Consider the following 24,958-nt stretch of genomic DNA (forward strand, 5'->3'; position numbering starts at 1 on the left):
TGGTCAGCCAGGCCAACAGTGACCCTACCGCCTCCCTTTTCAGAAGCATGGACCAGTATTCCGTATTGCAGGCTTGGCTCCGTTTTTTTTGTTGTTGTTCAATTTGCATGTTTTCTAGGACATAACAAAGCTTTAGTGTGGGCTACTCAATAAGCCTGGAACTCAATGCTGGTTGGCTCTGGCATCTTATTAAAGGAAGGTTAAATCAAATAATCAATATGAGGGGAAAATCCTGTGGTTTTGAAACAGAACTTTGTAAAACGTTGGTCTGTATCGGTACAGCCCATGACGAAAAAAAACACACATCAAGGACTTCCAAACATTTCTTATCCGTCTACTCCTCTGTCAACGATCTATGTTCCTACAGTATTACATGTAGCGCTCAGGTTCATTAGAACGTCCTGGGGATTTAAGAAGGACACTATTTAACGCTGCCATTAACCCACTTCGCAGGAATTTAAACTCTGCAGCTGAACTTCTTTTTGCCCGGCCTGGAAACCATGAAATTTGTTCTAATAAAAAAAAGGAATAAAAAAAGAATCCACATTCTGTGTAAAACCTTATTGATGTTATGCAGAAAGCTCTAATACGATATATATTCATATATATATATATATACATACAGTTGTGCTTGAAAAAAAAAATCTGCTCCCAGTAGAATACATTGAAATTGGCAAAAGTGATACTAAAATAAAACTATAAAAAATGGAGATTTTGACATTGATTTTGAATAAACATGTATTTTTGTTCACTGTTCTTGAGCAAGGCATTTTAATTTGACACGGAGTCCTAGTTCTCTATTTTATTCTCTAAATGATCATTTAGTACGGTACATTTTTATATATATATATTATAACTTTTCTCAATTTTGTTTTATTTGACTTATTGGTCTAAATTGATGATTTTCTGTAAGGGTTACTTTCAAGTACAACTGTGTATATATATATATAAAGCACCTGGGAATAACTTTACAAAGTTACCAACTGCTTTCTGTAACATCCTTTATATGTGTGGAATATGGATCGACGGCCATTATGTTGCATAAAGACAAGATAATTGAAATCATTAATTATAGAAGAGGTTAATCAAAAACCAATGTCCCTGATGGACACTTGGCTGTTAGGATTTAGAGTTGCTCTCATAAGGGAGAGCAAACCAAAGGCTGCATCCTCACACCAAGACATGGAAGCTGTGCTAAAAAAACAATAGGTCCAGTTTCCTCAAGTAAAATCACTCCTGCTTTGCATAAAACAGGAGAGAAAAGCATTTTACCAAAAAACAACAGATAAAGAAACCACAAGATGTTACCTTACAGGTAATTTCAGTAGCACTTGGTGATGAAAACATTCATTTTGGTGAGTGTGTGTGTGTGTGTGTGGGGGGGGGGGTGGGGTGGGTGGGTGGGGGGGTTTGTGCTCTTTTTCGCTGTTAAATGTCTTATTCAAACAAAGGGTTTACGTCCTCATTGAAAATAATAAGGACTCCCTTTGCACATAACACCATATATTAAATTGCTTGTTGGTTACCAGTTCTAACTATCAATAAAAGCGGCAGGACTCGGGTGTTTAGTAAGATTAAGGAGCCGTGGGACCTTTAAGGCTGGATCTATCATTGGTCAGAGTTTTTTTTCATGGTGGAGATGAAGAGGTCTGTGTTCCAGGGAGACAGTCAGGATTTACATGCTGCTGCTGTTCCAACAGTAAAGCAGCGTCATGATATCTGAGGATGAAACTCTGCTCAGAACATCATCATCCAGAGCCTTTCAGGAGATCAGCCTTGTACTGTGGATGTCCACTTTCACGCTCAGGCATAAGGGTGATCTTCGTCTTCGTTTTTTGCATGCACGCTTACAGTGTGTTTACGTTTAATTTTCTGTGTGTATGTTTCAACAAATTCAGTTGCCTAAATTGGAGTCCCTGTCCCCAATAAACCAACGCATGTGGAAGCAGAGGGCAAGGAAACCGGTTCCCAGGAGGTCCCCCAGAGCGGTCAGGTACGGGATGGAGAAGTTATCGGGGTCCATACCTCGGCCCCACATCCAGTGAACCATCCAGTCAGCCAGATACAGCAGGATTGCAACCTGTAGGAAGGTAAAGCAGAGGCACTTTTAGACCAATTCTGCCTGGAAAAAAAGACTGATGTCTTTTCAGATGTTTTCTTCAAAGGTTTATAGTCATAGAATAAACAAGACCCTTGATGACTTGGTCAATTATAGACCTATATCTGATCTTACTTTCTTATCTAAAATTCTTGAGAAAGTAGTTGCCGAACAAGTTTGAGACCAACTTAAGCATAATTAACTTTTTGAAGAGTTTCATTCTGGCTTTTTGATAAAGCTTATAGTCAGAAAGGCTCGGTTATCCTGAGCATCTCTATAGTTATGCTGCTATAGGCTTAGACTGCTGGAGGACATAGGGACCCCTTTTTCATCATTCTGTTTCATTCTATCTGTTAAAAGGGAGTTTTTCCTCTCCACTGTCGCAACAAGCATGCTTAGTGTGAGGGATTGCTGAAGAGTCAATGAGTCGATGCAATCAGCTGGTTTTCCTTAGATAGAAAACTTTGAATCAATCTGACTGGATGATCTGGTGAACTGGAAAGTGACCTGAGATGACATGATGTGAACTGGAGCTATAGAAATAAACTGAATTGAAGACATCCTACTACATCTAACATAACAATGAAGACATCTGAAACATTAACCTGCCATAAGACTTTAGTTTCATCATCCTACATGTAATTACTGATAACAACACTTGTTTGTTTTCAGTGAGTAATTTCAAACCTTAGCTACTTAGATGATCCCTTTATATCTTTCCAGACCCTTACTCCCCTGACATCTTGCAAAATGGTCTAGGCAGGATGGAAATGTTGGAGTGAAGAAGCGTAAAAGTATTATTTCGTACTTCGGCGCAATCGCAGACTGCTAGCTAAACAGCGTATGAGTTACACTTGGAGTCTACGTCAAAAACATCATGGCGGCACATAGGCGAAATGTTTGATTGACAGACAAGTAGCGTATCTACTTTCAACACTAGGCAGAGTGGATTGTATGAAGGTTATTTTGTTTCAAAACAATTTGTGCATTGTAAGTGTGAATTTGAAGTTGCAGAGAATTACATTCTAAGTTTTGTATTTGTACAATAAAAAAAAAAAATCACAAGTACAAAATTTTTAAGTGCAAGAACACCAATTCTGTTCTGCAAGTTGCACATCAAAAACCTCTTACATTCTCAGTTTAACTCCAGATGGTCCAGAACTATTTTTGCACTGTAAATTTTGTGTTTTGCAACTGTAGATTTTTAAAAAATGTGTCACAATTACAAAATAAAGTTACACCTCTTCTTTAGTAGAAGTACACAAATTGTTTTCGAGTTGGAAATCAAAAATGTCTTCCATTCAGTTTTGCTACAGTTGATCTAAAACAAATGGCGCAGAACTAATTCAAACATGTCTATTAAAATCTTCAAAATATATATAATATATATAATACAAATCAATGAATACGAATGCACTAATCTGCTGCTATAAGTCTCAAATTAAACTTCAACCAGTTACGTCTTCATTTTCACTTTTGACACAAATGTCACACCTGTAAAAACAATCTGTGACTTGTGGGTAGTACCACTGATTGGACAGCAGGGCGCGCTGCTGCTCAGTCAGTCTGTACCAACCGGAAATACTGTACATGTCTGGCCTGCTGCCATGTTGCCTTGTCGGTAATCCCTGAGAGAGTTTGTATCCCGTCATCGGGAGCGCACACAGAGTAGATAGAGCTGATCGAGTTCAATCCGCCTCAATTCCAAACTACTAAACATGAAAATATAGATATGTTTATGAAAGATGGTCGTTGTTATTTTATTCTTCACTTTACATGTTATAGCAGAACATCGGCAGTTTGATTTAAAAATAAAGAAAACACAAGCGTGGTTGTTTTCATGTAAACTTTTTGAACCTTTAGGATTCCGTCAGCCATCTAACAAAATCTATTTGTTCTCAAAATACAATAATAAATATCTTTATCTGTAAATTAATGGTTCATTTGAATGAAGCTTGTAAAATCTCCATAAAAAATGGCTGATTGGACATTAATTTCATTGCATGTGAATTTTAGAAAAGCTTTTATAAGTATAGTAACAGTATAGTGAACAGGCATCAGTGTCATCATGGAAAAGATTAAGGAGATAATTGTATGTCTACCTGCAGTAGAGCAGCTACCAGGTAGAAGGTGATAAAGATGGGTGTCAGGGTGGTGTGACCCCCTCTCAGGGAATTAATGGTGTAGAGGAAGATGAGATGACCAGGAGCAACCAGGAAGAAGAGCACACGGGCTGAGCGAGAATTCACAGCTGGAGAGGAGAAGGGATAACATGTCAGGATAGTTCTGAGATATGTCTGCAGAAAGTGAATAAAAAATATTGCCATAAACTTAAAACATTTACACATGTTGTGACAGCCAAATGTAAAGAATGCTGCTATAAACTTAGGCTGCTGGAAGACCTGGGGACCACTTTTCATCATTCTGCTTTATTCCATCTCTACTAACTAATTCTCTGTTTGTCAGTTTAACCAGTAGCTTTTTCCTGTCATAGTAGCTTCATCTGGTCTGGTTCTTCTTTGGCTGTGACTCCACTCTGTAAGAAATATCAGCTGGTTTCCTGACATCCACACCTCCAATTAGAAATGTGTTTTTTTTCTGCTTAGTCGTGCTTATCTCCTAGACATATCTCAGTATGTGCACTCCTTCATCCCCTTTGGCATGAAACGTAGTTCAGAGATCACCTGCTTATCTGTTTCTTTCCTAGACACCAACAGTATGGAGCATGTTTACTGTTAACTTTTCTAATACAGAAGGTTTTAAGAGATAAGGATTTCCATGTTCTGTTTTTTTCACACTTTCTTCTTCTTAAAAGGAGTTTTTCAATTCAGCTTAATTTATTTCTATAGCTACAATTCACATCATGTCATCTCAGGTCACTTTCCAGTTCAACCAGATCATCCAGTCAAATTGATTCAAAGTTTTCTATCTAAGGAAAACCAGCTGATTGCATCGACTCATTCCTTTTCCTCTCCACCGTTGCTGCCAAAACAATCTGCGTCAGGGATTTCACCAACTGCAAGCAAATGACTACTGTCATCCAGGAGGAGCAAACCCTGCACAGTCAAGGACTTGATGCAGTCAGCTGGTTTTCCATAGATAGAAACATTTGAACCAATCTGACTAAATTATCTCTGTAAAGAACCTTGGGGGTGAATTGTTGTGAATGTGCACTATTTACATAAACTAAATAGAATTTGATCTTTGCAACTCTTCCACAGTCACATGTGCATCCGCACTGCTTATTGTCACTCATGTTAACACCTGATACTCACTTAATCCTCACTAACGTTTCCTTCTTTGGAATTAAAAGGTTTCAAAAATACAGGGTTGAATGGGAAGAATCAAATCCCTGACTGAATAACGATGCTGATGAGTACAAGGAAAATGATTAATCATGTCAGGCTCTAAGCGTTCACAGCGACTCACAGTGGACTAGTCGTTTCATGTTTATATGGATTTCATGATCATTTTTTTATGTAATTTAGTCAATATGAGTGACTTTCTAAAGAGTAAATCCTGGTAAAAAATAATGAATTAAGTATTAATAAAGATCAACAAATATGGCTAAAGTAAGCATGTTTTTTTTTTAGTTTGAAAGTGTTTTTAACATCTTTTTTTGTGGATTGTATTTTTATTGTAAGAACTGAGTATTCTGTCATCAAATATTAGGGAGTTATCATTAAAGTTTGATGCAATGGAGAACGAAGATGAGTTTGATGCTATTTTAGTTCTCAGAAGAGTTTTATAAGCATTTACTGCAGGAGATATTCAATGTTTAGTATATATTCCAATATTTCTTATTACAAACTAACAACCTTTAGGTGCCACTGCCAAGTGGTTGATTATAGACATATATAACTGTAGTGTGCATAGGGCCCTTTTTACTCATTGTTTGCTAACTTTACATGCAGCAATGCTTTACCAAAAATGATCAATTGCTAATGGAGGATTTTAAGCTTCTTTTTTGAATACCTCTTTAATAAAAGTAGTGACATTAAATAAAAAATTCCACTGCTGCTTATTTTCATTAGTAAAATTATGGCAATCCTATAGGTGAATCGCACCGCGAAGCAGTAATCGAAGCAACAGTGGCTTCTTAGAAGAACCTCGAATATAAGACATATTTTCAGATGTTTCACTAATTGATAGTTTTGATGCCCTCAGTGTGAATCTACAATTTAGAGTCATAAAAATAAAGAAAACTCTTTGAATGAGAAGGTGTCCCAACTGCAGCTTTGCATCTTTATTCCCTAAATAAGACGGATTTTTTGTTCAGGCATGTTCTCTTTAACATTAAAAGTGACTTCATGCTCTTTGACATTTCAGTGTAAAGATATGGAAGAAAAATGCTAAAGATAAAATCTAGAAGAGGACGGCTGAAGAACCGTCCGGATTGGTCATCATGAATCCTTTAATGCAAAAAGAAAATCTTCTGCAGCCGCCTAATTACTTACTGGAATCAAAGAAGGAAGTGCACGGCGTGGGGCACTTCCTGGGAGCTGGGTTGGGGTCCCCCATGGGCAGCCCGTTCATGTGGAGATAGGTTGAGATTCGACTGGCCTGAACGGCCACCAGGTTGCCTCCTACACCTGTTCCAGGTAAACACAAAGAGGAGGGCAGGCGGAGTGAAAAAATCAGCACTTTTCAGATATGAACCACATGTTTTGACTCTTATCCTTACCGTTGATGACAGGAGTAAAAACAGCCATCCCAGCAAAGTTTGGGTCACTAACAGTCTTATCAAGAATCAGACCCCCGACACTGAAAGACAGAAAAGGTTCAGTTACAGAGAGAATGATAGAAAAGGATTAGCCAGATGGAGATGGACCACAGGTCCTACCTGCTGATTGCCATGGCGATGATGACTGGCTCCCAGCCAGAATAGAGGACCTCTCTGGTAGACGGGATCTTCCTTGCAATCAACACCCAAATAGGACACATGGCCACGAACGCCACACACACCAGCGGGTTTGCATAGTCGTTATACTCTGAATGGGAGGAGCAAAGATCGATGTTTAACACCGGCCCAGTTTGACCATGCTGCTACGCCAAAGGTCAGTGATGTCATGAACCGACACAATCTGTGGCGTTCCTTGATCTTTAAGTGGTGGTGAAGATTCTCAGTCATCCAGGTCGTTCCAAAAAAAAAAAAAAAATCAATCCCCTGGACTTTGTTTCCAAGTTTGAAGACGTTTCTCTTCCATCCAGGAAGCTTTTTCAATTCAAAATGTCAGAAATAGCATTGAGTTCCAGGTTTTATCCAGCAGCCCAACAAAGCCTGGTTTTAGTTTAGAAAACATGCAAATAGAAACGGATGAACGGGTCCCCCCCTTTGGAATGGGGGTCATTTGGCTTCTTTGTTAGCCTGCAATGCCCCATACCTGTCTATGTCTCTGAAAGGGGGGTTGTTGATGGCGGGAAGGAATCAACTCTATCGCTGAACTGTAGGTTTCTGAAAGCTGAAATCTGAGTCCTGGATGGGAAGCGAAACGTCTTCAAACTTGGAAACAAAGTCCAGTGGATTGTTTTTTAACTTTTCTTGATCATCATGATGCACCAATGTTCTCTAACCAACCTCCTTCACAAAGCCCCAGGGTTCGGTTTCCTTTGAACCACACCCACTGACTCTGTTTTCTAATTAAGGCATCTTCTAAAGAAAATATTTAGGAAAAAAAGAAAATCCCTCCATCTTATTATAATGAGCCAGGCAGAAATACCTTTGGAGGCGCAGTGCTTTCTGTGATGCAGTGTTACTCGACCAACACTGCAGGGGACTCCAAGCCACAAAGAAACACAACATCCGAGTAGACAGTGTGCTAACGAGTCCCAGACGCCAGCTGTGTTTGTGTGTCTAAGCAAAAAATATCCCAAATATGCCGAGTGTGGCGTTTAAAGGGAGCAAACTTATTTTCTGGCCTGTTTCTGACAGATGCGGGATTACGCCACGCTCTGTGGGCTTGTCTGTTTATGTGGAAAGGAGGGAGCGGCGAGGTAGCTCCGGGCGGCCGGGTGTGTCTCAAGCCAAGACGCTGTTAAAGTTCCTAACCTTAAAATCCAGCGAGGTGAGGCGTAGGAAGGCTTTCATCCTTATTTACCTCCCACTGCCGGCTTCGGCTCTCCACAACCACTATTGAGCATTTTTCCTTTGGATAAACTTTTCATGCACAAAAACACAGGTGCTTGGTTCCAGGTACTCAGAGATTCACTTCCACACAGAAAGCCCATATTCTGATACTTCAGCGATAGCATCAAGGTGTTGCTTTATTGTATGTCTCTTTCCATGTCCGTTAGTTGTGCTGTCCTTTTTCCATCTCTTTGCAGGTGATGAAGCAGCCTGAAGATGTTTTATCATTATCTCCTTTTTATCTCCTCTTTCTTTCATCTTTTCTCCTTTTTTCTGTTTTTCCTTTCCTGTTCTACTTACATTGCAGTGTCCATATAATCTGTAAAACTCCCTGCATGATTATAATAAAGCTATTTATATGCATAAATCAAGCGGAACACTATGGCGATAGCCATACTGCTCCACTGGTGAAAGTAAAATTTGTTGGGCTCTTTTTTTTGCATCAAGGCAATTATTCTTATTGCCACATTGCCAGACTGGACACTGGAAAAAAAAAAAAAAAGAGATCAACTCCCTTGTTTGCTGATGTTCTCAGGTTCTGATAACTCGGCTCGTAGCTCTGCTTCAACAGCAGGATTTACACACCAAGACCTCACTGACTGAATTTCTAACATGTTTGATTTCACCCAGACCCTAAGATTCCTGATGGCGAGGTGTTCATTAGCGGCTGATCACCCCTTGTTAGCCGCTGCATACGACACCATGCAGGACGCACCATGAGGCAGAAACTCAACCCGTTCAAAAAAATTCTTACATCGGCATGAAAAACTCGTACAGTGTAGCCCGACCTTGATCATTTCGTCTGTGTACTACATGTGCTCTCTTTATTTAATTTAAATAAATATTACGAAAAATAAAGTTAAGCTTCTGGAATAAAGTATAGATAGGATTTAAAGTTGGAAACAGAAACATGTGAGAGCAGATTATTGCTCAGTTAGAGTTTGGTTAGAAATAACACTCATGAACATTTTTGTGAACATTCTTGAAGTTTTTCTTTCACAGAGAGCTTAAATGAACGTTGCACACTACTGTGAGATTATTCACCAAGTAACTGAATAATGTGTTGGGTTATGTGAAGCGACGGCTGGTACCTAGCTCCTGGTAGAGCCCCGTGGAGATGCCCGCCAGCAGCGACAAGGTGATCAGGTCTCCAAGGCTGGCGGCGATGGGTGTGGCAACATTATCGGGGTTGATGCCTACTTTTCTGGATGCGACAATAACTCCGATCATGATGAGACCTGAAGACAGCATCAGAACATGGAAAGCAAACGCTAAGTTTAGACTTTATGAGACATTTAAAGCTGAGCTCAGTGATGCCAAGAAGTCTGCACTAAAGGACGGATAAGACGCTCATGCATTCAGTGACGGGCTGAACTTATTACTGCAACCAGGCTACACAGACAAAACTAATATTTTAATTATTTTTATTCATTGAAAGTGCTACTTTTCATTTTAAGTCATTATAAATGCAGAAATCTATCCTACTACAGGTTCTGATTAGTTTGTTTTTTCTTTAGCACTGCAGGGGAACTTTGACCCATTCTTCTTTGTCAATTTGTTTTATTTCAGCTACATTGTAAAGTTTATGGTCAAGCCATCCAGTGGCGGTTCTAAATAAATGTACCAGGGGGCCAGCGTGTTTTCATGGGGGCCCAGAAAAGCATGAAATAAAAAAACTGGGCAAGAGATTCAAATATATTAAAAGAGCTGCATGAAGTGAAATTTCAATTCAATTAGATTTAATTAAATTTAATTAATCAATATACATTCGGAATTTAGGAATTTTACATATTTTTGACTTAATTTAATTTAAAATACCCATTTTTTTATAAAATCTGAATTAAACTCAATAAAAACTGATAAATTCAGCTGTAAAAATTTGAGTTTTCTTTTTTATTTGTTTTGAAAAAAGCATTAAGCAGATAAAAACTTGGATCCTATCTCAGTGCCACTGAAGCTATAACTTTATTTTATTTAAAATAATTAGTATAACAGAATCCGTAAAGAAAAAAAAAAAACAGAAATAGATCCAAAGGACCCATTAGTAACCACATAGCATCATAAAAGTTTCTTATATTATCTTAGTATTATGTCTTCAGTACAGGGGTCATAACAGGGGCCAGGACATGATCTACAGGGGCACTGGCCCCCATATGCCCCCGTCTAAACCGCCCATGAAGCCGCCTGCTGATTTGATCTGACTCCAGGCTTTGACTAGGCAATTTCACAACCTCTAATTATTATTATTTTTTTCTTGGAGTCTCTATTGGACAATTTTTATTCATAATTCACTCGGATCAGCATGAGTGGAGAAAAGTCACCTTAATTAGGACATCGCTACGGTAACAGATAGGATTTACTCCCTTTGCTTCTACTATGTTGGGAAACAGAGTCCGACTCTGAGAATCACTGATCCAAATGATCTATTCAGATCATCCATTAGATCTGACATCAAAGCTGAAAACAAGATATATCTTTACACTAAGAACTAAGCCTGTCTGTCTGTCTGACCGTCTGTCTTTTTGACCGTCTGTCTGACCATCTGTCTGTGAAGGTTAAAGTCTGTTAATATCTGAAATTAAATTCTATTAATATTTGACATAAAAGCATAAAATGTTCTGGAGAATCTTCAGCCGAACAACCAAAGTCAGTCTTTTGAATTTGAATGATGCCAGTTCTGCCCCCTGCTGGGGGAGGTTGGTATCACAGCGTTTAGAACAGAAACCCGACTTGAAGTTCTGCATAATCACAGGTTAGATACAGACTCATCTGATTTTAGAGCAGTGGAGGACTCCATGAAAGAATGTTGAAAAAAAGGGTGATTATTGGACAGATTCATCTGAGGTTAACATTAAAATGGCCGATTAGCTTTTTTAATTTTTTTTTTGAAATTTTTCATATGTAGATGTGTTTCTTTTTAAACTGCACAGGTTGTTCTAACAAACAGGATGAGCATAAACATTTCACACGCTTTCAGGGTCAAAAGACATCTAATATTCCACATGAATCCTTGTCATGTTTGCACAGGAACTGCAGTGACCAACCATGGCCAGATAAAAACAGATCCTCCATAAACCTGATTTGTGTGATAAACAAGCTGTTCAGACATTTAAAACCTTTATAGCGGCGACCGTACCCAGGAGCAGAGATGCGATGAAGGCCGTGGCCACGCTGGAGGCACACAGCAGCACTGCATGGCCCAGCTTGAACTGTCCCTCTGGGAGCCAGCCAAAGATTACAGCAGCTATGGAAGCCAGGAACCCCACAACTGTGGCCTGGACCTGGATGCAAACAAGCACACACACAAAGATTCAAATGTAGATTCCATTACTGTGAACATTTAAAGTGCATGAGACTATCCCGTTACGCTGAGAAGCTTTCAATCCATCCTGCTGAACCCAGCGCTGTCCAACGCCTGTCACTGGACACAACTATGCAATTACCACAACAAGCAGTGGATATGACACCCATGGCGCCGTAAAGGAAGCCCAGCACCTGTTGGTCGCCATGTGAGTTTGCTCCGACCATCAGTAGGAGGCTCCAGGAAACGTGATAGACTCTTTTAAATATTACATAATGTGCTGCCTCGTGTTGCAAATGGGTGAAGACCAGTTTACAGAAACCTGGAAGGAGCAGACTTAGAAAAGTCAGATATCCTGAGATAAAAAAGCTGATTTCATTAGCTAAATCTAAATAATTAGCATTGCTTCGTGATTAAGCTTCTCAGGTTGATGTTTTCTACCTAAAAGCGCAGATTTGTGCTACGTTAAGAATTATTTATGATGTTTTTCAAAGGAGTTATTGGATTTATTTATGATAGTTTCATAACAATTTTTTAAAAAGCCTCCTTTCAAGCTAAAAGGACCTTTTTTGCGATATTCAAGTTTTCAATGTGAAACAAATTTACTGGAAATAAAGAAAGGAGGAATTAAGGAGGCCATGCTGGTGTTAGGTCATCATACCTTGATCATATGCTTGGCCGTAGAGTCAACAACGTAGCACAGACCACAGTGGTGGAGCGAAGTTTTACCTAATATGTCACTTATGGCCAACTTCTCTTTAGCGTATCAGCTAGCATCAGTGACATTTCATGCCATCCAGAGACGTTGAGAGAGAAATGTTATCCTGACACTGAGCCTGGTTCTGCTGGAGGTTTCTTCCTGTTCAAAGGGAGTTTTTCCTCTCCACTGTCGCTACAAGCATGCTTAGTGTGAGGGATTGCTGAAGAGTCAATGAGTCGATGCAATCAGCTGGGTTTCCTTAGATAGAAAGCTTTGAATCAATCTGACTGGATGATCTGGTCAACTGGAAAGTGAGCTGAGATGACGTGTTTTTATTTGCGGCTATATAAATTTAATTGAATCAAACTGAATTGCATTCAGGACGCCAGCAGCGGCGGAAAGAGGTGATCAGTCATGTCAGGTAAAAGTTTTTATCTCCTGAACTTTTTGGAAAAAAATAGTTTCTTCTTTTTCAAAAAAAATTCAATTAACATTAAAAACGTCTTTGTTATGATTATTAGCTGATTCAGTTGAACTGTTTCTATTAAGCTCTTTTAATGTAAACGGATGATGGAAACACAACTTTAGTTATAATGCTATTACTTTCTCAAAATCTTAAATAAAGCTGTATTTTGCTGGATTCTTTCACGTCTAAGTAATCCTTATGAGTTCAGCTCTCTGATTTGGAAAAATGAGCGGATGGAGAATAGCTTTAGCTAGGAAGCACCTACCATAACCGGTCTGCACCTGCACTTTAAAGGAAAAGTCCGCTCAATATTCAGAATTCAAACTTCTGAAAGTTCATTAAATCTGAAATTATTCCATCCTGTTCAATAAATGATCAGTGTTTCTAATTCAGAGTAATTTTCATGTGAATTTGCTTTACTGGAGGCATCCATGTTTGTCAAAGAACACTACTGCCACCTACTGGTTTGTGACGTCACGGTGTGGTATCGGCTGTTGATCAAGTCCCAGTGCTGTATCTGGTGTTTGTCACAACGCGCTATTATGCAAGTCATCTTGAAAACATTCTTCTTCCAAATGTTTGCTACATATTACGGGTTTTTTCTCTGGCCAGAAGTTCGATGGATTATTCTTGGCTGACCGGACGTTTCCTTTAAACAAGGGGATGAGACTGAACACAGACATAAACATATGTCTGTGTTCTTCTTTCCTTTAGCTCTGGCTCAGAACTGAGCTGTGCTTGGTGTTGCTGAGCAGAGGGTGAGGCAGAGCAGCAGACACTAGACTGAGAACCTAAGTCCACATAACAGCTTTCTAACACTGTTTACTGATTTCTTAAACTCAATCTCTGCCCAGGTTTGGAAACAGGCTGATTACTTCATCTCTAAAGCTCACTGACTAACCTTAAATAAAGAAATAATAAAACCTCACACAGTTATAATTAAGCAATCTAGATTATTTAGTCATGTCGTATTTTCTGTTCCATGTAATATATCACTGAGTAAATTACACTTCTGTTGCTAGGTTACAGGTATGATTTTAATAATGTGGCCAGTTGTGTTTGCATTCATCCACACTATCAAGCAATGACTTCATTTGTTTTTTTAAAGATAACCTTTAAAAGTTTAAATCATAGATGCTTTATGAGTTTCATTTAAATCAGGGGAAACATGGGTGATGAGATGAGAAAGACGATGGGTGTAAAAACGCGGTCAGGCATGTTCCAGACGCCAAAGCCTGTCCTGTCTATGAGATGCTGCAAGGATTACCTTCTTAATCTACGTTTACTGATATGAACACATTGCAGGAGTTTCATCAGAGCTGCAGGAGAGATGATGCTTAACCTTGAGAAACCTTCAGTTTTGTTGAACTAGATATGCTTAGACTTATCTTTCCATTGGAAGATTATTTCTAAACTCCAACCAAATCAATTCCTTCAATGCACTGTTTCAGTAAAGACAAGTCTTATAGTTTAGAAGCTGAGGACCACTTTAGCAGACTTTATATAATGTACATCCTGGAATATTTCCGTTTTATTTCACTAGTATTTCAGTGAGGTTGACGAGCTGTGATCAATCTGTACTGAACCCAGGTGAGTGGAAGCCCACCGTCTAGATTAGAGGTCTTCAACGACCCTCAAAAAGAGACATGTAAGAAATTCATCTGCAGAAAACTCTGTAGCTGCAGAAATAAATCTGCTACTATGTTGATGGAGGCAATTCTGTTCCCTGCAAGCAAAGAACTCGATTGTTAAATGACAATTTGAGAAAAATATATCCTTTAGAAATGAAACTTTGCTGTATGTCAGGCTCAGACTGAACGCGTTGCAGCCGTGCTGCAGAGAGACAGTCACTCTATATGATTGATTGACTGATTTATTGATCTCACAGTGGAGAAATGTACTCCTTCCATCAGCTCAAATAGTCCAAAAGGAGGAAGAAAAGGTGCATGGGATATATACAGTATATACCGTATATTATCGTACAGGGTTATTGCACAGGGTGTTTACATGAGTATTTATATAGATAAAAATGTATATTTTTCCATATTGTTATTGCACTGGGTGTCAAATATAGAGAAACAGGTTATTGCACAGGGTATGCTGCGACCAGGCTTTCTCTCATCTGGGTTTACACTGTTTCTGTGTTCTGATTAGTGAAGCTAGCTTAGGTTGGTGGGTTGATTCTATTCTGAAATTCCGCTGCACTATTTTACCCTCTGGGGTCAGCTTTTCCTGTTGAGCAAGTGAAATTCAGGAGCCCAATGTTTGGACGGCTGCAGCCTCTGGCCAAACTTCTTTTTCTGTAGAAACACTTTGATCACCAGCACTGCACCATGGCTGATGAGAGCGTGGATTTTAACAAATGGGGTTCCTTGCAGAGCCACAGGTGCAACACATTCAGTGTTAGTGAGGTGTTATTTTAACCAACGAAGTGCATTCTTTTATTTATTATAATATATGATTTTCTTATAAATTGTATTTTTTTTTTCAATTATCAACATTCTTTTCAAACTGCATGCTACAGATACAATTCTCTTGAATGAATCTAGGGGGCAGTGGGCTGCCATGGTGCGGTGCCCGGGGAGCAGGGTGGGGTTAAGGGTCTTGTTCAGGGACCAAGAGTGGCAGTCTGTGGGACTGTGTTGGACTTGAAGTCTGAACCGCTGGGACCAAAGCCCAATGCTCTAACCACTAGGCCGCCCTTCTGGGGGAGGGATTTCCTCTGGAGATTAGAGCCCAGAGTTTATCCTATTGGTCCTAATGGACGTTATTTTCATTGGTCAACGTGAGCATCAAATGTGAGCATTTGTGTTGTGCCACAAGTTAAAAGAATAAGGAAATTTGAAAGGAAAGCAAATTGTATAACTTAAAGGAATGACTTTAAAAACAGTTGAAAGACATTAAATATGAAAAGAATATATAAAAAACAATAAAAGTTACCCTACATTCCTTTCTTTTTATTAAGATGTTTTTCAAAAGTATAATTTCTAGATTACTTTTTTTTTTTTCAAATTTCTATTCACAAAACATGCTGCAGGTATGGAAGCCCGTTTCCGCCACTCTGTAAAAAAAAAAAAAAAAACTATCTCAATATAATGAGATACTATCTCATTATAATGAGTTACTATCTCATTATAATGAGATAGTATCTCATTATATTGAGTTACTATCTCATTATAATGAGATACTATCTCATTATAATGAGATACTATCTCATTATAATGAGTTACTATCTCATTATATTGAGATAATTTTTTTTTTATTTTTTACCAATTTTTAAGTTAAAATTGAGTATTTTTGGTCAATAGCTCCCAGGTCATGTGACCTATTGATGCAAAATCAGTGTGAAATTGTTCTACTAGTCTCTTGTGATGGGGCACACTCATTTGTTTTGCATTTTAACTCTTTTTTTATTTTTTTAACCAATTTTTTTAGTTAAAATTGAGTATTTTTGGTCAATAGCTCCCAGGTCATGTGACCTATTGACCCAAAATCAGTGTAAAATGGTTCCACTAGTCTCTGTAGATGGGGCACACTCATTTATTTTTCATTTTAACACTTTTTTAATTTTTTTACCAATTTTTTAAGTTAAAATTGAGTATTTTTCGTCAATAGCTCCCAGGTCATGTGACCTATTGACCCAAAATCAGTGTGAAATGGTTCTACTAGTCTCTGTAGATGGGGCACACTTATTTGTTTTTCATTTTAACTCTTTTTTTATTTTTTAGCAATTTTTTAAGTTAAAATTGAGTATTTTTGGTCAATAGCTCCCAGGTCATGTGACCTATTGACCCAAAATCAGTGTGAATTGTTGGGTCCCCCCTTACATGGGCCCACCACCCGTGAGAGGGGCCATAAGGGTCGTATGCAATGTGTGTTGGCCGGGGGAGGGGACCCTGGTGGTCCGATCTTCGGCTGCAGAAGCTGGCTCTTGGGATGTGGAATGTCACCTCGCTGGTGGGAAGGGACCGGAGCTAGTGTGTGAGGCTGAGAGGTTCTGGCTAGAAATAGTCTGTCTCACCTCGACGTATGGTTCTGGTTCTGGAACCAGTCTCCTATAGAGGGGCTGGACATACTTCCACTCTGGAGTTGCCCACAGTGAGAGGCGCTGGGCAGGAGTGGGCATACTTGTTGCCCCCCATCTCGGCGCCTGTACGTTGGGGTTCATCCCGGTGAACGAGAGGGCTCCGCCTAAGGGTGGGGGGACGGGTTTTGACTGTTGTCTGTGCTAACGGGCCGAACAACAGTTCAGATTACCCACCCTTCTTGGAGTCCTTAGAGGGAGAACTGGAGGGTGCTCCTCCTGGGGACTCCCTTGTTCTGCTGGGAGACTTCAACGCTCACGTGGGCAATGACAGTGAGACCTGGAGGGGCATGGTTGGGAGGAATGGTCGCCCCCCCGATCTGAACTCAAGTGGTGTTCTGTTGTTGGACTTCTGTGCTCGTCATGGATTGTCCATAACGAACACCATGTTCAAGCATAAGGGTGTCCATATGTGGTAAAAAATAAAAAAAAGAGTTAAAATGCAAAACAAATGAGTGTGCCCCATCTACAGAGACTAGTAGAACAATTTCACACTGATTTTGGGTCAATAGGTCACATGACCTGGGAGCTATTGACCAAAAATACTCAATTTTAACTTAAAAAGTTGGTAAAAAAAATAAAAAAAGAGTTAAAATGAAAAACAAATGAGTGTGCCCCATCTACAGAGACTAGTAGAACAATTTCACACTGATTTTGGGTCAATAGGTCACATGACCTGGGAGCTATTGACCAAAAATACTAAATTTTAACTAAAAAAATTGGTAAAAAATAAAAAAAAGAGTTAAAATGAAAATCAAATGAGTGTGCCCCATCTACAGAGACTAGTAGAACAATTTCCAAGTGATTTTGCGTCAATAGGTCACATGATCTGGGAGCTATTGACCAAAAATACTCAATTTTAACTTAAAAAATTGCTAAAAAATAAAAAAAAGAGTTAAAATGAAAAACAAATGAGTGTGCCCCATCTACAGAGACTAGTAGAACAATTTCACACTGATTTTGGGTCAATAGGTCACATGACCTGGGAGCTATTGACCAAAAATACTCAATTTTAACTTAAAAAGTTGGTAAAAAAAAATAAAAAAAGAGTTAAAATGAAAAACAAATGAGTGTGCCCCATCTACAGAGACTAGTAGAACAATTTCACACTGATTTTGGGTCAATAGGTCACATGACCTGGGAGCTATTGACCAAAAATACTAAATTTTAACTAAAAAAATTGGTAAAAAATAAAAAAAAGAGTTAAAATGAAAATCAAATGAGTGTGCCCCATCTACAGAGACTAGTAGAAGAATTTCCAAGTGATTTTGCGTCAATAGGTCACATGATCTGGGAGCTATTGACCAAAAATACTCAATTTTAACTTAAAAAATTGCTAAAAAATAAAAAAAAAGAGTTAAAATGAAAAACAAATGAGTGTGCCCCATCTACAGAGACTAGTAGAACAATTTCACACTGATTTTGCATCAATAAGTCACATGACCTGGGAGCTATTGACCAAAAATACTCAATTTTAACTTAAAAAATTGGTTAAAAAAAAACAACTATCTCATTATAATGAGATAGTATCTGATTATATTGAGATACTATCTCATTATATTGAGTTACTATCTCATTATATTGAGTTACTATCTCATTATATTGAGTTACTATCTCATTATATTGAGTTACTATCTCATTATAATGAGATAGTATCTCAATATAATGAGATACTATCTCATTATATTGAGTTACTATCTCATTATATTGAGATAGTTTTTTTTTTTTTTTTTTTTTTTACAGAGTGGCGGAAACGGGCTTCCATAGCAGGAATAATGGAACAAAATTCAACCCATATTCAGTGGGGTCAAAGCAACCTGCACCATAGTGCTTCACATACGCTCCGTCACATGAAGCACCGCTTACTGGGCAGAGATCAGGTTCCTTAACATTAGAGCAACCAAATATTCATCCATAACTCTTTCAACAAAGAACTTCTGCTTTTTGGAGTTCTATAGTTCAGGTGCCATGGAAACATTTAGTGTTATCCATGAATTGTCTAAAAAAGTCTGATTCTAATGAGAGCATATTTCTTCCTAACTCTTAGGTTAAATCTTTCTCATCAGTCAAAGGTTTTCTTCAGAACTTAGAGAAGCATTCCAGATCCAGATCTATAGGTTGTTAAAGTTATGTAAGGACAGTCAACCTGATCTCTGCTGGGGAGCTGAAACACATCACTGCTTTATTTACCTGGATGAGGGCTAAGTTCCCCATGATCATCTTCCACATGTCCTTGGCTGTGTCCATCTGGCCAATGTTAGCCTGAAAGGGAAACAAAACACACATCTAATTATGTTTTCCTCCACAAACCTTTGTGAGTGTGTGTGCTGAGGGTCTTGGCGGTTCACGGCTTACACAAGCTATTGATCCCATGAGAACAATAAAGAGTCAGTTTATAGGACAAAGACTGTCTGTGTGCTGACCCCCCCATCCTGCGGCTGTCCCCACTTATCTCATCTCTTTCTTCAAACAAAAACACGCTGATGGTCTGGAGAGTCAAGTGGCCGTGGCTACAGTGGACCACTGTGTGAGCGATGATCCACAGACCCGTCCACAGCGAGAGGATGCAAGCATACGGCCTCCTCTTCCTCTCTGACCTCTCATTTTAAGATTCACTGGGGAGGGGGAGTGATCCGAGAACTCCCTGTGAACCTGTTTACTGGCGATGCACAGATTTTATTTAGCATTTATTCAACTAAAACTGGTCTTTGAATTAAAACAGTAGTTCCAGTTTGAATATTTGATTCAGTTCAATTGAATGCTGCCATCAACACCTTTGTTTCTAGATGTTGGAGCTTGGCCTGTTTTCCAGTGTAGTCCTGTTTCTCTGACTGTGACTAACTGGATGTGCTCTCTTCATCCTCTGACATGGGAGCTGGCTCGGAGCTCGTCTGCCTGGCTGTGTGTTTCCTGGACGGGGCCGCCTGTGGAGCTGGTTGACAGTTGCCTTTTGTATCTATGCTTCTTTTTCTATGTCTGCTTCTGTCTCCCTGAACCCCAGTGGGCCTCAGCAGATGGCCGCTCACACTGAGCCTGGTTCTGCTGGAGGTTTCTTCCTGTTCAAAGGGAGTTTTTCCTCTCCACTGTCGCTGCAAGCATGCTTAGTGTGAGGGATTGCTGAAGAGTCAATGAGTCGATGCAATCAGCTGGTTTTCCTTAGATAGAAAACTTTGAATCAATCTGACTGGATGATCTGGTGAACTGGAAAGTGACCTGAGATGACATGATGTGAATTGGAGCTATAGAAATAAATTGAATAGAATTGAAAATTGCATTCCTTGTTTTAGTAATATTATTTTATCCAGCCTTTCTAACACCCTAAAAAATGGAGAAATAAAAGCTGGTATGAAATATGCTAATATCGTATCGTATTTTAAAGGTCCAATATCGGTATCATATCTGAAATGAAAAGGTGATATCGGGATACCCCTACTGCGAACATGTTTATAACAGCAGTGAAAAGGAGAAATATAACAATAAAGAATACAAATCATAATAAGGTAGATGGACAGAAATAAAATCAAATGCAAAACATTGCTAAATGCTAACTGCTCCAACATCAGCTGTTACATAAATTATCATAAGTATTAATATTTTCCAAGAATAGGAAAATCTGTTCCCATATCTTTGTGAACAAACAATATTTACCCTTAATTAGTGTTGCACCGACATTCGAAAAGAGATACAAGTAGCGGATTGGAATACTGCATGCGTAAAGGCCCAAAAGCAATCGATCAATATAAGCATGAAACTCCTTCAGTACAAGTGGTTAATGAGAACTTACTTAACGCCAGTCCAATTGAATCGCTGGGCACCTAACATCCCAGATATCTGCTGTAAATGTTTGGTTGGAAAGGGTGCTCTCTTTCACTGTGTATGGGAGTGTCCAAAGTTACAACAATATTGGAACTTGGTTATGCAAACTTTGTCAGAGATTGTTGGAGTGAATGTACCTGCTGGGGCCAAAATGTGTGTTTTGGGTATTTATCCAGAGAACTGTGCCTTTAATTCCAGACAGTTAAAATTGATTATCTTTGGACTCCTGCAGGCCAGGAGATTAATATCTCTATACTGGAAAAAAATGGATATACCATCAAATCACATGTGGGTGAAGGAGATGACATCGTGTATGGCTCTGGAGCGACTCACTTATATTGTCAGAGGAAAAGGAGCAAAAGACATGGTCACCGTTGACCGAGTTTCTGAAACGTTACAGAGGACATTAAGAGAACTGTGCTGAGATGGCTGGGTTTTTTTTTTCGTCTTCTTTCTCTCATTGTTCATTATTGTTTATTTGTGTTTGTTTGTTTTGGGGACCAAGTTATTTAATGAGAATCTGTGTTAAGTGTATCACTGTCACTTGCTTTTTTTGTTATGTTATAAAATTCAATAAAAAATATAAAAAAAAAAAAAAAAAATTTGAGTTGCAACAATACTGCTACCAGTATGGGGCGGGGCCCCGATCCAGCACTAAAATATACACACACATCAATTTCAAACAGATGGTATTGGTACGGCCGATACTGCACAGCCAGGTATCAGTAACGGTATCAGGGCCAAAAAATGGCATCAACCCTACCCTTAATCATAAAGCTGAGTTTCTCCATGGCAACAGAGCTTGATAATGTAGATATCCAAGTTTTTAATTAAGTCTGGTTACAGATTGCCAGGATGTTGCTAAACTATATTTGGCACCAAACACTAAATGATGGACATTTGATCATGCCGGCTCATTTGAGTTTGAGTGGGAAAAATTCCTAAAACACGTAACCTAGGACAGTTTTTATGTACACTACAGAAAATAAACTACGATAAAATAACTGCAATCAGTGATGATACTACATAACTGTTGTATTTTTATTATATATTATACTACATAACTGTTGTATTTTTATTATATATTATACTACATAACTGTTGTATTTTTATTATATATTATACTACATTTCTAGGAATACATGGTTTCCTATCTATTTGCTTGCCTTAATGAAGAATATAAACATCTGGTTTATTGTGATCAAAATGTTTTACTCTAATAAATAAAGCATCAATAATATTTTTTAGAATAATTATGACAGAGATCCTTAAAGGAACTGAAAGAGTTTATCAGTGCTAGTCAGGAAGAGATAATATTCCCAAAAACGTTCCACTGAAATCCTTCTTTTTGCAGCCCAGATGCCTTTTCACTCATTTTATTCACAGAATGAGTTTACCGCTGTGTTCATACCAACAGCACACAATCAGCTATCAGCTTGTTTCTGCACATTATATCGTCACATAAAGCAAAATCCTCTAAAGTTAAACCGCTGCTGCACCAGAGAAAACTAAACGTCTTTCTTTTTCGTAGGTAATCCTCCTGGCAAAGCAGATCATAATATTGTTTTCTGGTGTGAAATTAGAAGAAAGCTATTATAGAGGTCCTGCCTTTCTTTCTTGCATATTTGTGCTGTTATCACAGCTGTGGAATCAATGGGAGTGTCAAGGGGAGCTCATTCACTGATGGTTTGTGACATTCTCTTTCTAAATTTGGAAGGGTGTCAGTGAACGCAGGCTGCTGGATGAAGGAAACCATGGCCTGACCCACAGCATGCTGGCAGCAGCCTTGATAGGCAAAAGGCCTTGAGTTTGTATTACTTCCTTGGATCATTGCTTCAGGTCCTGCTACGGTTGCCTGTTAGGGCCAAAAAGGAATATGCTTGGATCAGATTGAGGCTGGTTTGTATTCACATCAGAAGCAAACTGCAACATAGTCTGCTTCAAGACTTTACCAAATGTTCTCTCCAGGCAGACGCTAGCGGATCAGACTCTGGATCAGCGATTATTTCAGCACAAACTATTTGAACCAGGTGGGAAAAATAGATTAGATTAGATTAGATGAGCTTTATTGATCTCACAGCGGAGAAATTCACTCGTCACATATTGGCATAGTAATTAAAGAAGGTGCAAAACAAGGAGGAAAAAGGTGCATTAAGAATAAACAGTATATATACAGTATATCCAGATACATACAGTATATTAAGATAAATAAGGATTAAGGATTAATAAACCTGGTCCTTTTAAAAAGGACAAAACGTGTTTCAATATCGCCTCATTTCCACCAGCCCGATGAAACCGATGCATGCAGAGTTCAGACTGAGCTTGGATCAGTTAGCCGCGCCGAGCTCCGTCCTTATGACCATTTACACATCAGGCTAGCTCCTCGCCTCCTATTGGCGGGCCACCATACTACAGGAATTACTCAAACAAAAACGGCGGCGTTTATAACATTCAGGAACTTATGTTTGTTTATATTAGTGATATTTCATTGTTTGTTAGAGAAGGCATTGTTCTGGGTATCATCCCAGGTCGCACCGCGCTCTATTGATGCCATTTACTGTTAACAGGCTGAAGTTGGTGATGTGGACAGGTGAATTACAAAGCCGGATACGTCAGAAAACCAACAAAATGAGTCAGCTGACTGTAAATAGGAGATGAGGCGGTTTGCTCATGCTCTCTTTGTTATCACAGAACAGAGCCACAGATGAATTAGTGCTGGCTTTATGCTGGTGGAGATTCTCAGGCATCCAGGTCATAGTCATTTCAAAAAGTTAAAGTTAGAAAAACAATCCACTGAACTTTGTTTCCAAGCTTGAGGACATTTCTCTGAATCCAATTAAAATCCTGTGTCACACCTGATGGTTGTTTCCACTCATTCTCTCTCTACCCAGTCTGAGTCTGAGCTGTTAGGAAAATCTGCAGCAGCAGTAAATGCAATAAAAAGTTTTGATTTAGCAGAAGGAATAAAAACACAAACATACAGTATTTTTTATTAAAACATAAAAAAGTATGCTTTGTCTCATTTATGTTGATTTATTATCTAGAATTCTAATTAAAATAATTAAAAAAAAAGGTGATTAAAATGCAAAAAAACTATGAAAAACTTGGAAGTTTTGAAAAGTTCTGCAAAAAACTGACCTTCCATTCATAAAATGAACATATTGGATGAAACTAGAGATTAGAAAAGCATCAAATGAAAGGAATAAAAAAAAGTAACATGAACTCCAGGAATCAGCCACTAATAGGGATTACATTGTTTCCACTAATAAGCTCATTATGAACCTTACAGTAGTCTTAATCTGCTCATAATTAGGGGTGAGATGGAAAAAGCAGAGTCCTGCTGGGCTCCGCTGGCAGACAGGGGCCAGTCATGCCTCAGGCTAACCAGCAGAGTTTGCCATGATTGGAGAGATATTCAGAAATGCTGAGATGAGAGGCTGAAGGAAATGAGTTTTAGAAGCATCCAGATGTGTCGCTGATGTTTCCTCACATCAAACTCTGAATGATTCACAACCAAAAAATAAATCCAGCACCTAATCAGCTACAGCAACTGTTTCTCTTCCAACCAGAGGAAAGAATGTGTTCGTAAGAGCAGTGCCACGCTATTACCTTTCTGCCTCCACACTTAAAGCATATTGGCTACTGCTGACTGCTGGTGAGCAGAGCTTACCGCCTGTTCTCCATGCAGAAAATAGCTAAAACTCTCATTTATTCTTTCATTTTCAAAAAGACCCATTAAGCTTATCTTACAGTTTTCTACTCCCACTTTTTGATGCTATTTGTGGTAAATTCAGCACTAGATCTAGACCTATTCTACAGACAGTCCATTAGTCCAAAACTTCCATTAGTCTAACTTGCCCTAAAAAGGGTTAAGGGGAAACCTGATTACCAACAGAAAATTTAAAGATGCACCATGACAACAAAGGTTGCGGTCAGAGCACGTCTGCATGAACGTCCTGTTTGTTGACCCTCAGATTCTCCATGACCACTATTGGCACTCTTACAACCCTAACAATGACATCTGTGTCAGTCCGGGGCTCTTTGGGAGGGGCCTGGCTAGCCTGACGTAGTCCGACTCAATTCTAGTCAGAATATGAGTCTGATGCTGCTCCATAGAGCTGTGATTATGGGGCGTGTTTCGAACGAACCAGGAAAAAAAATGCCTCTGCACTCAATTGGATAGACCTACAACCAATAAGAGCAACGGAGTGCGTAACGTATGTTAAGCGAAGCATAGTTGTTGTCCACAAAAATCAAAGCGTGCAGTTTCACGCCTAGAATAAGAAGATGAGTCTTGATCGCGTTTCTCTGTTCCTCTTTTAAAATTAATTTGCTGTCGATATCTTCTAGAACAGACCTAATAGCA

The 24,958-nt window shown here is 38.9% G+C and overlaps 1 protein-coding gene across 1 annotated transcript in view; it reads right to left on the reverse strand.

The window, feature by feature from the left end:
• Positions 1–1,486: 1,486 nt before the first annotated feature.
• Positions 1,487–24,958, reverse strand: part of slc41a1 (solute carrier family 41 member 1) — a 41,726-nt gene continuing 18,254 nt past the window's right edge. The window contains exons 4-11 of the mRNA XM_038279724.1: positions 18,967–19,038; positions 11,362–11,506; positions 9,317–9,463; positions 6,942–7,089; positions 6,783–6,862; positions 6,556–6,690; positions 4,201–4,349; positions 1,487–2,080 (exon numbers count right to left, since the gene is read on the reverse strand). Coding sequence (XP_038135652.1) covers positions 1,895–2,080; positions 4,201–4,349; positions 6,556–6,690; positions 6,783–6,862; positions 6,942–7,089; positions 9,317–9,463; positions 11,362–11,506; positions 18,967–19,038 — 1,062 coding nt within the window. The 3' untranslated portion in view covers positions 1,487–1,894. The remainder of the gene's footprint in view (positions 2,081–4,200; positions 4,350–6,555; positions 6,691–6,782; positions 6,863–6,941; positions 7,090–9,316; positions 9,464–11,361; positions 11,507–18,966; positions 19,039–24,958) is intronic.

The sequence above is a fragment of the Cyprinodon tularosa genome, unplaced genomic scaffold (genome assembly GCF_016077235.1).
Source record: "Cyprinodon tularosa strain WSP-4 unplaced genomic scaffold, ASM1607723v1 ctg152, whole genome shotgun sequence".
NCBI classification, from domain to species: Eukaryota; Metazoa; Chordata; class Actinopteri; order Cyprinodontiformes; family Cyprinodontidae; genus Cyprinodon; species Cyprinodon tularosa.